The sequence below is a fragment of the Pongo pygmaeus genome, chromosome 11 (assembly GCF_028885625.2).
Source record: "Pongo pygmaeus isolate AG05252 chromosome 11, NHGRI_mPonPyg2-v2.0_pri, whole genome shotgun sequence".
Lineage (NCBI taxonomy): Eukaryota > Metazoa > Chordata > Mammalia > Primates > Hominidae > Pongo > Pongo pygmaeus.
In genome coordinates this window covers 97,635,711-97,651,856 of record NC_072384.2, presented here as the reverse complement: position 1 = coordinate 97,651,856, position 16,146 = coordinate 97,635,711, and the positions used below count along the sequence as shown (strand labels likewise).

Genomic DNA, 16,146 nt, shown 5'->3' with positions numbered 1-16,146 from the left:
GGGACACACACACACACAATTACCCTCGAGGTTCCTATACTTCACCAGCCTCCAAATGCCCCACCAGCCTCCAAATGCCCCGCCACCGCCAGAGCAGTCTTTCCCCACCTTAGGATACCACATCTTAAGGCTACATTTTGATTTTTTAAGAATTCTTTTCAGATTTCACTTGTTATTCATTTCAATCTTTCCACTCCTATAAAAATGTTTGTGTGGCACTAGTGGAGGAGAGGTAGCACAGTGAAGAGTTAGGATGGAGTTATAACATTGAAACTCATTTCATATATGCCAGGACCCATGCCAAGCACTGGGTTTATAATATTCTTCCCTACTCACAAGGCGCTAGCCGTGTGGCATCAGGCAGTCAGGCAGTGAAAGTGTCAAAGCATATATATCTAATTTCAAAACTAAGAAAATTGTGTGACATGACCATAGAGTATATTATGGTGAGAGCACCAGGGAAGAACCCGCTTAAAGAGGTGGTCGGGAGGTCCCCTCTGAGAAGGCAGCAATCACACTGAGACTGGGCAGCTAGAGAGGAGCAGACCTGTGAGAACCAGAGGTAGGCCATTCTAGGCTGGAGAAACACATCTAAAGGTACAAAGACCTTAGGGCAGGAAAGAGGAACTGGGAAAAGGTCTGTGTTTCTGGAGCAAGGCAAGCAACAGTATGGCTCTGGACACAGTGGAAGAGGTAGGCAGCAGCCAGTCCCTACAGGGTCCTAAACAGGAAGAATGCAACGACAGCAGCTAACATCTATTTTGTACTTGCTATACACCAGCGTTGTGCTAAGCATTTTGCATTCATTAACTCATTTAGTCCCCACAGCAACCTGTGAGGTAAAGATGATTATGGCTGGGCATGGTGGCTCACGCCTGTAATCCCAGCACTTTGGGAGGCTGGGGTGGGCAGATCATGAGGTCAGGAGTTTGAGACCAGCCTGGCCAACGTAGTGAAACCCCGTCTCTACTAAAAATACAAAAAATTTGCTGGATGTGGTGGCGGGCGCCTATAGTCCCAGCTACTCAGGAGGCTGAGGCAAGAGAATCACTTGAACCAGGAGGCAGAGGTTGCAGTGAGCCAAGATCACGCCACTGCACTCCAGCCCAGGCGACAGTGCAAGACTCCGTCTCAAAAAAAAAAAAAAAAAAGATTATTCCCTTTTTTTTTTTTTACGTTATTTATTTATTTATTTATTTATTTGTAGATGGGGTCTCACTGTCACCCAGGCTGGAGTGCAAGGGCACAATCATAGTTCACTGTAGCCTTGAATTCCTGGGCCGAGGCAATCCTCCCACCTCAGCCTCCCGAGTAACCAGGACTCTATGCATGCCACCACACCCAGCTAATTTTTTAAATTTTTTGTAGAGAGATGGTCTGACTTTGCTGCCCAGGTTGGTCTCAAACTCCTGGCTTCAAGTGATCCTCCAGCTTTGGCCTCCCAAAGTGCTGGGATTCCAGGCGTGAGCCATCGTGCCAGGCCATGCTTCTTCTCCTTTTACATATGAAGGAACTGAAGCACAGAGATTTTACATAAAGTGCCTGTATTCACACAACTAGGAAGTGGTGGAGCCACCTAGACGGAGTGTGTGCTTTTACCAAGATATTTATTCCAATTCATTCATTAGATTTAAAGAGGGAGTCATGATCTCATTTGCAATTTTTAAAGAATTTCTAGCCAGGTGCGGTGGCTCACGCTTGTAATCCCAGCATTTTGGGAGGCCAAGGCAGGTGGATCACTTGAGGTCAGGAGTTCAAGACCAGCCTGGCCAACATGGCAAAATGCTGTCTCTATTAGAAATGCAAAAATTAGCCAGGCATGGTGGGCGCCTGTAGTTCCAGCTACTCAGGAAGCTGAGGCAGGAGAATCTCTTGAACTTGGGAGGTGGAGGTTGCAGTGAGCCGAGATCACACCACTGCACTGCACTCCAGCCTGGGCAACAGAGTGAGACTCCATCTCAAAAAAAGAAGAAAGGAAAGGAAAAGAGAGGAGAGAAAAGAGAAGGGAGGGGAGAGTAGGGGAGGGGAGGGGAGGAGAGGGGAGGGGAGGGGAGGAGAGGAGAGAAGAGAAAAGGAGAGGAGAGGAATTTTTTTGCCCTCATTATGAGAAATGGATCACAGAGGGCAAGAGTGGAAGTGTGGTGGGGAGGCTGTTAAGAGGCTGTTGCAGTGGTCCCTAGAGAGATGATGGTGGAGATGGAAAGAAGTGGATAGGCTAAGATTCTTTTTAGAGTTACCATATGTGCCTTCCCTCTACTTCAAAGATGCTCCTGGGCCCACCTCTGGGCAGTTGAATACCAAAAATGACAGGGGAACCAAAAATACTAAAATGGAGTATTACCTCTCTGCACCTTTACAGGAATGTCAATATCGTATCCAGCTAAAAGACAAGACATGTCCAGAAAAGTAAACCATTCCCTGGGAGCCCTTCAAAAGTGTGCTTTTCAAACCAGGGTTCGAGTACCCTCAGGATATGCAGCCTTGTGCCAAGGAGTACACAAGTTCACAAGTGTGCAGAATATAACTCTTCCTGGAGTGTCAATATTACTTTAAGATTGAGTAGCTTTTACGTAAGATGAATATATTTGAAAAGAATGGGCCAGCACAGTGGCTCATGCCTGTAGTCCCAGTACTTTGGGAGGCCAAGGTGGGAGAATCCCTGGGGGCCTGGAGTTTGAGACCAGCCTGATGGTAGAGGGTCTTGCCTCTGTGTTGATGGCGGCTGACTGATCAGGGTGGTGGTTGCTGAAGGTTGGGGGGTGGCTGTAGCAATTTCTAATTTAATTTTTTTCTCTTTGGGGATAGAGTCTTGCCCTGTCGCCCAGGCTGGAGAACAGTGATGTGATCTCAGCTCACTGCAACCTCCGCCTCCCAGGTTCAAGCAATCTTCCCATCTTGGCCTCTTGGGTAGCTGGGACCAAGGTGTGCACCACCACACTGGCTATTTTTTTAGAGACAGGGTCTCACTATGTTGCCCAGGCTGGTCTTGAACTCCTGAGCTCAAGTGATCCACCTGCCTCAGCCTCCCAAAGTGCTGGGATTACAGCATGAGCTACTGCGCCTGGCCAGCTGTGGCAATTTCTTAAAATAATACAATGAAATTTGCTGCATCAATTGGCTCTTTCTTTTTTTTCTTTTTTTCTTTTTTTTTTTTTTTGAGACAGAGTCTCGCTCTGTCGCCCAGGCTGGAGTATGGTGGCGAGATCTTGGCTCATTGCAAGCTCCACCTCCCGGGTTCACGCCATTCTCCTGCCTCAGTCTCCCGAGTAGCTGGGACTACAGGCGCACACCACCACGTCCGGCTAATTTTTTGTATTTTTAGTAGAGACGGGTTTCACCGTGTTAGCCAGGATAGTCTCGATCTCCTGACCTTGTGATCTGCCCACCTCGGCCTCCCAAAGTGCTGGGATTACAGGCGTGAGTCACCGTGCCCGGCCAGCTCTTTCTTTCACGAAAGATTTCTCTCTAGCATATGATGCTGTTTGACGGCATTTTAACCACAGTAGAACTTCTTTCAAAATGGGAGTCAATCCTCTCAAACCCTCCAACTGCTTTATCACCTAAGTTTATGTAATATTCTAAATCCTTCATTGTCATTTCAACAATGTTCACAGCATCTTCACCAGGAGTAGATTCCATTTTAAGAAACTACTTTCTAGACTGGGCACTGTAGCTCACACCTGTAATCCCAGCACTTTGGGAGGCTGAGGCAGGAGGATCACTTGAGGTCAGGAGTTCGAGACCACCCTGGCCAACATGGTGAAACCCTATCTCTACTAAAAACACAAAAATTTGCCAGCCATGGTGGCTCAGACCTGTAATCCCAGCACTTTGGGAGACCAAGGGAGGTGGATCACTTGAGGTCAGTAGTTCGAGACCAGCCTGACCAACATGGTGAAACCATGTCTCTACTAAAAATACAAAATTAGCCAGACGTAGTGACACGCCTGTAATTTCAGCTACTCAGGAGGCTGAGGCAGGAGAATTGCTTGAACCCGGGAGGCAGAGGTTGCAGTGAGCCAAGATCATGCCATTGCATTCCAGCCTGAGCAACAAAAGCAAAACTCTGTCTCAAAAATAAATAAATAAATAATAAATAAAAATGCAAAAATTAGCCTGGCATGGTGGTGCATGCCTGCGGTCTCAGCTACTCAAGAGGCTGAAGCAAAAGAATCACTTGAACCTGGGAAGTGGAGGTTGCAGTGAGCTGAGATCCTGCCACTGCACTCCAGCCTGGGAAACAGAGTGAGACTCCATCTCAAAAAAACAACAACAAAAAAAGAAAGAAACCACTTTCTTTGCTCATCCATAAGAAGCAACTCATCCATTCAGGTTTTACTACGAGATTGCAGCAATTTAGTCTCATCTTTAGGCTCCATTTCTAATTCTGGCTCTCTCACTATTTTCACCACATCTGCCATTACTTTCTCCACTGGAGTCTTGAGTCCCTCAAAGTCATCCATGAAAATTGGAGTCAACCTCTTTCAAACTCCTGTTCATGTTGATATTTTGGTCTCCTCCCATGAATCATAAATGTTCTTAATGGCATCTAGAATAGTGAATCCTTTCCAGAAGGTTTTAATTTATTTTGCCCAGATCCATCAGAGGAATCACTATCTATGGCAGCTATAGCCTTACAAAATGTATTTCTTAAATATATGACTTGAAAGTCAAAATGGCTCCTTGATCCATGGGCTACAGAATGGATGTTGTATTAGCAGGCATGAAAACATTAATCTTCTCGTATATCTTCATCAGAGCTCTTAGGTGACCAAGTACATTGTCAATAAGCATAATATTTTGAAAGGCATCTTTTTTTCTGAGCAGTAGGTCTGAATAGTGGGCTTAAAATATTCAGTAAACCATGCTATAAACAGATGTGCTGTCATCCAGCCTTTGTTTTCCATGTCTAGATCACAGGCAGAGTAGATTTAGCATAATTCTTAAGGGTCCTAGGATTTTTAGAATAGTAAATGAGCATTGGCTTCAACTTAAAGTCACCAGCTGCATTAGTCCCTAATAAGAGAGTCAGCCTGTCCTATGAAGCTTTGAAGCCAGGCATTGACTTCCCCTCTCTAGCAATGAAAGTCCTGGATGACATCTTCCACTATAAGGTTGTTTTACTGACATTGAAAATCTGTAGTTTTAGGCCAGGCGCGGTGGATCATGCCTGTAATCCCAACACTTTGGGAGGCTAAGGCGGGTGGATCATTTGAGGTCAGGAGTTTGAGACCAGCCTGGCTAACATGGTGAAACCCCATCTCCACTAAAAATACAAAAATTAGCTGGGTGTGGTGGTGTGTGCCTGTAATCTCAGCTACTTGGAAGGCGGAGGCAGGAGAATTGCTTGAGCCTGGGGAGGTAGAGGTTGCAGTTAGCCGAGATCACGCCACCACACCCCAGCCTGAGTGAAAGAGTGAGACCCTGTCTCAAAATAAATAAATAAATAATAAATAAAAATCTGTACTTTTGTGTAGCCACCTTTATCTATTCTCTTAGCTGGATCTTCTAGATAACTTGCTGCAGCTTCTACATCAGCACTTGCTCCTTCACCTTGCAATTTTATGTTATAGAGACAGCTTCTTTCCTTAAACTTCATGAACCAACCTCTGTTGGCTTCCAACTTTTCTTCCACAACTTCCTCACCTCTCTCAGCCTTCATAGAATGGAAGAGAGTTAGGATCTTGCTCTGGATTAGGCTTCGGCTTAAGGGACTGCTTGTGGCTGGTTTGTTCTTCTATCCAGACCGCTAAAACTGTCTCCATCATCAAGAAGTCTGTTTTGCTTTCTTATCATTCATTCACTTTTATTTTCCTTCAAGAACTTTTCCCTTACATTCACAACTTGGCTAACTGACACAAGAGGCCTAGTTTACCGCCTGTCTCAGCTTTGACATGTCTTCCTCACTAAGCTTAATAATCATTCCCAGCTTTCAATTTAAAATGAGAAAATTGTGACTCTTCTTTTCACTTGAACACTTAGAGGCTATTTCAGGGTTATTAATTGGCCTAATTTCAGGGAATGGGGGGCTCGAGGAGAAGGAGAGAGATGAGGGAAGGGCCAGTCAGTGGAGCAGTCAGAACCCCCACAACGTTTATCAGTTAAATTCACCATTTTATATGGGCATGGTTCCCGGTGGCCCAAAACAATTACAATAGTAACATCAAAGATCATTGATCACAGACCACAATAACAGATAGAATAATAATGAAAAAGGTTGAAATATTGCAACAATTACTAAAATGTGACACCAACACATGAAGTGAGTACACACCTTTGGAAAAATGGTACTAATAGACTTGCTCAATGCAGGATTGCCACAAACCTTCAATTTGGAAAAAAAAAAAAAAAAAAAAAAGCGGTATCTGCAAAACACAGTAAAGCAAAGCACAATAAAGCAAGATGGGACTGTGCTAGCGCCTCCCAATATTGAGAGCAAGAAAACACACCTGGAGCCACAAAGCCCGGAGTTTTCACATTATATAATTCCAAAGTAAGAAAGAAGGAGATTATAATTAACTATGTAATTATCACAGGATACAACTAATTTTAAAACACATACCTCTGAAAGGGAAATTGGGGCACGTACAATTGTAAAAATGATCTAGTGATGCCCTAAACTTTCAATCAGAAACAAATTTGATTCCACTGGTCACTTCGATGTGACAGTAAATAAGTACATTTAAAGGAAATGAAATAGATACTGTAATTAGAAAACCAATTTGAACTAGGAAACTAAACTTTACTGGGTTTTTGTTTGTTTTTCATTTTTCTGTTTGGTTTTGTTTTGTTTCGCTTTTGAGATGGAGTCTTGCTCTGTCACCCAGGCTGAAGTGCAATGGCATGATCTCAGCTCACCGCAATCTCCCCCTCCCGGGTTCAAGCGATTCTCCTGGCTCTGCCTCCCGAGTAGCCAGGATTACAGGCATGCACCACCATGCCCAGCTAATTTTGTATTTTTAGTACATATGGGTTTTTTCCATGTTGGTCAGGCTGGTCTCGAACTCCCGACCTCAGGTGATCTGCCTGCCTCGGCCTCCCAAAGTGTTGGGATTACAGGCGTGAGCCACTGTGCCCAGCCTACTGGGTTCTTGGGAACCACTCTGAACAATGCAAATTCTTCATGGTGTTCTGCCCTAACCACGAATGATGTCAAAAAAAAAATAATAATGATTTATCTCTTAAAATTTATAGCCTGATAATGAAAATTAAAACAGAAAATTACATTAAAATTACTTTTGTCTTTTTTATCGTTAAGCTTAAAAGATCCTTTGAAAATTTTGCAGGCCTTTAGAATTTAGAGAGCTGTCAACCACGGAAACTTTAATGTGACATTGTGCTGCACAAAAACCGAAATGTTTAACCAGCACATGACCATGGGAAAAATGTCTCCTATAGCAAAATAGGAGACAAAAGAACTTCCATAAAATCAGTTTGTGTAGGCCAGCTGGTTATTGTCAACTATTCAAGAAAAAGTCAGAGAGGCCCTCCCTTAAAACTTCCTTCCCAGCAGGAATTCTTTTGACAATGATTTCTGTTTAGGGTCTTCCTGTCCCTGTTTTTCTTTTTTTTTTTTTAACCCATCATTGAGGTAAAGAATTGTTCTGTGTTTAGCTCTTTTGAAGTAATCTTACCTAGCATTAATTTTGATATTATGCCTTTAATTTCAAATATTAACATTTTTATGCTATTTCTCTTAATGGTTATAATTAACATGCATACAACGTATACATCCAAAACCAAATTTTGATTTCAAAATGAAGATCACATCCAGATGCCTTTTAGATTGATTTTCCACTCACTTCTCACTATGCCACACTATTTTATCTTGTTTTTGCTATTGTAGTTTTTATGTGTATAGTTGGATTTTAATTCAGTGAAGTAAAAAAAAAAAAAAAAAAAAGTGTTAATCTTTGCGGAGAAAGAAAAACTTTCCAAGAGGAGGAGGATATTATTGATTCAGCCAAAACAAATGTTTTTTAATTGAAATGTTTTTCCTTCAGTTTCCTATATGAGTTATTTAAGGATTTAGATGGTTTTACAAGCTACTTAGTATTTACAACCCTTCTTAATTGTATCCTCTTCCTCACAGGGGAACATTTGCCTAAATCTTTGGAAGGATTTTTTATCTATGAAGAAGAAGGTTCTGGAGTTCCAGGTTCTAGTAGGAAAGGAAATGATGCCATCGTAGTAGAACAATGGACTGTTATTGAGGTGAGCTGCAGTTTTCTGACAATTTAGCTTTACATATATAAATATAATATATATAATATATTTGATTTGGGTTTTTTTTTTTTTTTTTTTTGAGTCAGGGCCTTACTCTCTTACCCAGGCTGGAGTGCAGTGGCACCATCACAGCTCACTGCAGCCTTGACTTCCCCTGGCTCAGGTGATTCTCCAACCTCAGCCTCCCAGGTAGCTGGGACTACAGGCATGCACCACCATACTCAGCTAATTTTTTTGTATTTTTTGTAGAGACAGGGTCTTGCCATGTTGCCCAGGCTATATATATTTTATTTTACATGTTAAAAATCTTCAGTGCCTGGCACATGCAGTATCCTTAAACACATATTTGTTTAGCATTTAGAATCTCATCACAAATGCATGAACAAACTTCTCTCAGATTTGTGAAAAGGTAATCTGCTTTATCCAATGTTAAATGTTTTTGCAAGATAGAGAAATAATTAACTATGCATAAGTAGCCGTAAGTTCCCAAAAATTTTAAGCCAAAAAAACATCTCCTGGCACTGAGCTTCTCTTTACAGCATTCTGTGACAATCGATTGAAAGAAAAAAATTCGGTCACTCAACTAGTGTTTTATCTCCAGTCAACCAATGTGACTGAGGTTTTTTTAACCTTATGAATGACTTTTAAAGGCAAAAATATCCAAAAGATGTTCTTCTCTCGCCAGGCCAAATATGCACACACAGCATTGTCCTTCACAAACAGAGATGGCATTGCTGCTGATGTTGTGCACCCTGAATTCAGATGTCACTGAATGGACTGTCTTTGAGGTGTACACACTGAATTCAGGTATATTCTGTTTTGTGTATGAGGCCCTCCCTGACAGGCTGTTTCAGGGATACTTTTACCTTTCTGACCTTACACACGTTAAAGAGACATAGCCCATTTTCAAAGAAACTAGAAAACCCATTGAGTGGGGAAAAAGGATTTGGGGGAAGAGGTAAAGCTCCTAGCAAAACTCAATTCCAAATTAAGAAAAAAGCAATGAAAAGACTCCCCACACCCAAGCGCCTCTCATCTTCAATACCACTATCTTCACTCTCCACTCTTGTCCTCACTTCCTGGTCCCTAGACCAGTGTTTCTGAAAATGTGTTCTAGAAACTTCTTGGATCCAAATCCGCTAAGGAACTCGTGTTAAAATGCAGACTCTGCCTGGCACAGTGGCTCACGTCTGTAACCCCAGCACTTTAGGAAGGTGAAATGGGAGGATAACTTGAGCCCGGGAGTTTAAGACCAGCCTGGGCAACATAGTGAGACCCCATCTCTACAAAAAATTTTAAAATTAACCAGGCATAGTGTCATGCACCTGTAGTCCCAGTTACTCAGGCGGCAGAGGCAGGAGGATAGTTTGAGCCCAGGAGATTGAGGCTAAAGTGAGTTATGATTGTGCCACTGCACCCTAGCCTGGATGTAGGAATGAGACCCTCTCTTAAAATAAAATGAAATAAAATGCAGATTCCCAGCTCCCCAACCCCATATATTAAATTTCGAGAACCACTGCCCTAACAAGACCAAAGGAAGGCCCAAACTTCGGACAACGGGGTGGAAACCTCTCTCCATTACCAGTGTTTCTAACTTGGTTCAATTCTCAGAAGGAAGCAGAGCAGAACATGAAGCTCAGGAAGGCTGCAGCGGATGAAAGTGAACTCCCCTCATCCTAACATGCATCACCCTTTGTTGTAAATGTGTAGTTGGTTGTCTTTGCCATTAGACTATGAGCTCTTATACTTATTCATGCAGGGATGTGAAATCAAAACAGATTATGGCCCTCTGCTGCACACTCTGGCTGAATTCGGATGGCTTCTGACAAGCGTGTTGCCCACACCTGTATTAAGACATGACAGGTAAGGCAAAGCATCCTTACATACTATCATTTAATTCTAATATATAACTTCATTTGTTAGATAGTTCAGTTCAACAAATATTTGTTTAATGCCTACAAAAAACATTACACTGAGCTTCTAATTTGATTTTATGGAACTTAGAGTTTAGTAAATCTAGTCCTTGGCATTACAGATGTATAAGCTGTTAGGCTCTGCAGCACATATCGAAAACTGTTCTCACCCCAGCCCACAGCCAGGTTCAGGACACAGTAGGGTTCCGGAGTGAGCAGGATGGAGGAGCGCTTCTGCCACCTTCCCTCCAGTGTGGTGAGTTAGTTCCCCTTGGCACATGGACTTGGTAGCTGTTTCCATTAAAATAAATACCTACATTAGAACCAAATGCCAATATTTTGTAAGTACTAACTTTCCTTTTCCTTTTCTCCTTTTACTAACGTTCTTGGAAAGGAAAAATTGAATCTTACTTTTTGAGAGAGGGAAACAGAGACCAAGTAAGTCATTACGTAAAATGCTTTGCTATTCCTTGGACCCAGAGATGTGTCCTCTGCCCGCTTTGGCATCCAGGAAATGACTGACTGCCAAGGCTGTCCTGCCTGGGCAGGTGACTACCTGCAGAGGACAGCACAATACCAACTAGGCCTTCCCTTTCAGCAGAGTCAATTACGGTTCAACATTCTGAGTGATTGGCAGGTGTGACTAAGGAAGGCAACTTCCCCTTCCTTAGTCTAACCCCCTTCACTCACCTTTTCTGGCCTTCCCGGTTTAGCAACTTAGCCCTGTCCAGTATCCCAGTATCCCACAACATTTAAAAACTTTTGATTGGCATGGCTTTATCTGAAAAGCCACACCTTCTTCAGGTAGGGAAAGGAATTAAGGTGGATATAAAGTAAACATACTCAAGTTTAAAGAACAAAAAAGGAATGTTTGAAGTAAGCAAAGCAATTAATCTACTTTTCTTCCCAGAGCTCTGTAGTAACTGTTCTCAAATTGAGTGATGACTCCTTGAAGCATGATTTCCCAGCCTTTTGTACTCTGTGACATACCTGTCAAATAGCAGAACAGTAGTAATTCTCAAGATTCAGTCTTCATGAAACGGGAGAATACCATGACACCCCCGCCCTCAACCTTGCAGGACGTGTGACAGTGGTGTGGCTTGTCTGTTCACCCTGTGCATGCTCAAACCACTTACAGGAGGGGAAGCAAACAGATGGGCAGGTGCAGGAGCTGGGGTGAGTGCTCTGGGGCTCCGGCCCCATGGTAGCGTCTAGGGGTGGGTGCCTGCGACTCCCAAAGCCCAAGTAGGCATGTGTTACAGTGCTCTTTTAGTTTTGCCATCTGCAGAAGGCTTAAGTGTTAACCAGCTCAGTGTCCTCTCAGTACCTAGGTCCTTGTCCAGCGTCCAGGAAGAACCAAGTTGCACAGGGAATTGAGGATGGTGATTGTGCAGGTTTTATTGAGGGTGGAGGTGGGATGCAGTGGGAAGATGATCATCTTCCAGAGTTTGACCGTCCAGCAGCCGATCTCCTCTCCAACCATCTCCAGCCAAACTCTTCTCAGCATTCAGATGCTTCTTCTCTTATCTTTGCCAAACCATTCTGAATTTTAAATTTGAAAAATCAAATTTAAAAGGCGAAAAGTCAATCAATCAATAAATATGTGGAAAATAAAAATATGTGGAAGCTGTACATGGTTTCTGGCCCTGAAGGATCTTGTGAGCTGGTTAAGCTTACGTTTCATACATACAAAACAAGGGATTCTGGTCAGGGCAGATCAAGCTTATGTATTGTGTAATATAATACAGTAACTAATCAAGGGCTAGATGAGGTGTCTTAGTCTATAGGTTCATAGGAATATTAAAAAGAAGAGACATTTTAAACTGTCAAAGTTGGATGGGATCATCAAATACTAAAGAGATTAGAGGGCAGCATCATCACTGTTTAGCAGATTTCCATTTAGGAAGATGCTACTAACTCTGTATAGAAGATAGCAGAAAAACATAATTTTAACAGTAATTGCCATTATGCAACAAGGCTCACTACAAAACACAATGTCTACTCTTCTTTTGTATGCCAAAGAGCATTGTGCAATATTGGTGTTTATTTTGTTCCTTTCCATTTTGTAATCTGAGTCCTGCCAAGTGCCTGCAACACATGAAACATAGGATGAAGGTCATTTGGTAACAAGGATTGTTGGTAAAACTTGTTTATCCTCTGCCTTTTTATTCTTATGCAAATATACTGTCCCTGTGACAAGTCACGTGCTGTTCTTAGCTGCTTCAGTACACACAATGATAGTAATCATGGTCAATGATGTCATCTTTACAAATAAAGAAAAGTGTTATATACAGTTGACCTTGGTCAAAGTAGAGGATAGAGCCCGAAGTTTTTAGTCTCTGAAACTAGAGGAATGGTTACGAGCCGCCCAGGCTTTGGAGCTAAGCAGATCTTGTTTTAATTATAGCTTCATCATTGTTTAGCTGTATGATTTGGGCAAGTCATCTAAACTTTTTAAGATAAATTTCCTTATCTGAAAAATGGGACAATAATATCAACTTTAGTGGATTATCACTATGACTAAGATAATACATGCAAAGTACCTGTACAGGGCCTGGGCATATTAAGGTAATGAATTAGGGCTAATGTTTTGGGACTTAATCCTTAGCAGAGCCAAAATTTCTGACAAGCTGAAACCAATGTTCAGGGATGATAGCTTGGCCTGTCCTGAATCAGGATGTTTCAGAAAATGTAAATACTGTAGTTCACTATATACAAAATCAGCACTGAAGATGACAAGATAATAAAAGCAACAGAAATACATAATGACATTATTAAGATATCTGCTTACACATATTCTCACACCCAGAAAAACAAATGCCTATCATCATCTTCTTTTTGCGGCCCACATGTCGAAAACATAACTTAAAACTACTGTCAGTGAAAACATTCTTCCTTACATGTGTTTGTCTTATATGCAATAACAGAGTCTTAAGTAATTTCAACATTTTCCCTACTCTTCTATCACCTAAGCCATACTTGAATGGCCTATATATAAGCTGTTTTTCCCTCACTCAAATATATCCTATTATTGGATTACATAGATACAGTATGTCCCTAGGTTAAAGTTGTTGCTTCAATTACCCTAGGCAATATCACATCACTAGGGTTTAAAGCTGCATTACTACGGAAACGTCATGATGCTGTAATCTTATATCACCACATTATTCCAGAGTTATTGTTGTTGGTCCTGAAAACATGCCAGAATCCCTTCTTAATTGTTATCACTATTAATAATACCAATGGGCTCAATCCTTTTTCTTTCAAGAGTTCAAGGTGAAAGTTGACATTAAACTCTTCAGAGCAAATTTGGTGGAGGACCAAACTAGCTGAGCTAGCAGTTAATATTGTTAAACAACCAAAATAAAGGAGAAGTAGGAGCCAAAATTCCCTCTGTTTGGCTACCTCAAAACAGCAGCATGGCTCCCCTCTCCAATTCTCGAGTGTGGGCAGGAATGTGCATTCTACAGGAATCTCAAAGCAATTTTTATGCACTTTCAGAAACACTGAATTCTAACCTTACATTGAGAGAGAGAAAGCGAGAAGGATAAGGGAGGGGGCAAGAGAGAGAGAGAGAACTTTAGAACACAGGATAGAAGAAAGACATGCACTCATTTATATCTAGAAGGCAGAATTTAAAGGCAGGGGACTTTTGGTCCAGCTGAATCAAGTTGTACTATACCAACAACATTAAAAAACCTGATCCTCAAGTGAACCTAATAGACATCTACAGAACTCTCCACCCCAAATCTACAGAATATATATTCTTCTCAGCACCACATCACACTTATTCTAAAATTGACCACATAATTGGAAGTAAAACACTTCTCAGCAAATGTAAAAGAACAGAAATCACAACAAACTGTCTCTCAGACCACAGTGCAATCAAATTAGAACTCAAGATTAAGAAACTCACTCAAAACCACACAACTGCATGGAAACTGAACACCCTGCTCCTTATTGACTGTTGGGTAAATAACAAAATGAAGGCAGAAATAAAGATGTTCTTTGAAACCAATGAGAACAAAGACACAACATACCAGAATATATGGGACACATTTAAAGCAATGTGTAGAGGGAAATTTATAGCACTAAATGCCCACAAGAGAAAGCAGGAATGATCTAAAATCGGCACTCTAACATCACAATTAAAAGAACTATAAAGAAGCAAGAGCAAACACATTCTCAAAAGCTAGCAGAAGACAGGAAATAACTAAGATCAGAGCAGAAATGAAGGAGATAGAGACACAAAAAACCCTTCAAAAAATCAATGAATCCAGAAGCTGGTTTTTTGAAAAGACCGACAAAATACATAGACCGCTAGCCAGACTAATAAAGAAGAAAAGAGAGAAGAATCAAATAGACTCAATAAAAATGATAAAGGGGATATCACTACCGATCCCACAGAAATACAAACTACCATCAGAGAATACTATAAACGCCTCTATGCAAATAAACTAGAAAATCTAGAAGAAATGGATAAATTCCTCAACACATATACCCTCCCAAGACTAAACCAGGAAGAAGTTGAATCTCTGAATAGACCAATAACAGGTTCTGAAATTGAGGCAATAATTACTAGCGTACCAACCAAAAAAAGTCCAGGACCAGACGGATTCACAGCCAAATTCTACCAGAGGTACAAAGAAGAGCTGGTACAATTCCTTCTGAAATTATCTCAATCAATAGAAAAAGAGGGATTCCCCCATAACTCATTTTTGAGGCCAGCATCATCCTGATACCAAAACCTGGCAGAGACACAACAAAAAAAGAATATTTTAGGCCAATATCCCTGATGAACAATGAAGATCATCAATAAAATAGTGGCAAACCGAATCCAGCAGCACATCAAAAAGCTTATCCACCACAATCAAGTCAGCTTCATCCCTGGGATGCAAGTCTGGTTCAACATACACAAATCAATAAATATAATCCATCACATAAACAGAACCAATGACAAAAACCACATGATTATCTCAATAGATGTAGAAAAGGCCTTTGACAACATTCAACAGCCCTTCATGCTAAAACCTCTCAATAAACTAGGTATTGATGGAACATATCTCAAAATAATAAGAGCTATTTGTGACAAACCCACAGCCAATATCACACTGAATGGGCAAAAACTGGAAGCATTCCCTTTGAAAACTAGCACAAGACAAGGATGCCCTCTCTCACCACTCCTATTCAACATAGTATTGGAAGTTCTGGCCAGGGCAATCAGGCAAGAGAAAGAAATAAAGGGTATTCAGTTAGGAAATGAGGAGGTCAAATTGTCTCTGTTTGCAGAAGACATGATTGCATTTTTAGAAAACCCCATCGTCTCAGCCCAAAATCTCCTTAAGCTGATAAGCAACTTCAGCAAAGTCTCAGGATAAAAAAATCAATGTGCAAAAATCACAAGCATTCCTATACACCAATAACAGACAGAGAGCCAAATCGTGAGTGAACTCCCATTCACAATTGCTACAAAGAGAATCAAATACCTAGGAATCCAACTTGCAAGGGATGTGAAGGACCTCTTCAAGGAGATCTACAAATCACTGCTCAAGGAAATAAAAGAGGACACAAACAAATGGAAGAATATTCCATGCTCATGGATAGGAAGAATCAATATCGTGAAAACGGCCATACTGCCCAAGTAATTTATAGATTCAATGCCATCCCCATCAAGCTACCAATGACTTTCTTCACAGAATTGGAAAAAACTACTTTAAAGTTCACATGGAACCAAAAAAGAGCCCGCATTGCCAAGACAATCCTAAGCCAAAAGAACAAAGCTGAGGCATCACGCTACCTGACTTCAAACTATACTACAAGGCTACAGTAACCAAAACAGCATGGTACTGGTACCAAAACAGATATATAGACCAATGGAACAGAACAGAGGCCTTAGAAATAACACCACACATCTACAACCATCTGATATTTGACAAACCTGACAAAAACAAGCAATGGGGAAAGGATTCCCTATTTAATAAATGATGCTGGGAAAACTGGCTAGCCA

The 16,146-nt window shown here is 41.4% G+C and overlaps 1 protein-coding gene across 2 annotated transcripts in view; it reads left to right on the top strand.

The window, feature by feature from the left end:
* Positions 1-16,146, top strand: part of RFTN2 (raftlin family member 2) — a 97,569-nt gene that overhangs the window by 42,417 nt on the left and 39,006 nt on the right. For both annotated transcript variants that reach the window (XM_054478382.2, XM_054478379.2), the window contains 2 exons: positions 8,093-8,214; positions 9,986-10,089. In XM_054478382.2, the coding sequence (XP_054334357.1) occupies positions 8,093-8,214; positions 9,986-10,089 (226 nt within the window). The remainder of the gene's footprint in view (positions 1-8,092; positions 8,215-9,985; positions 10,090-16,146) is intronic.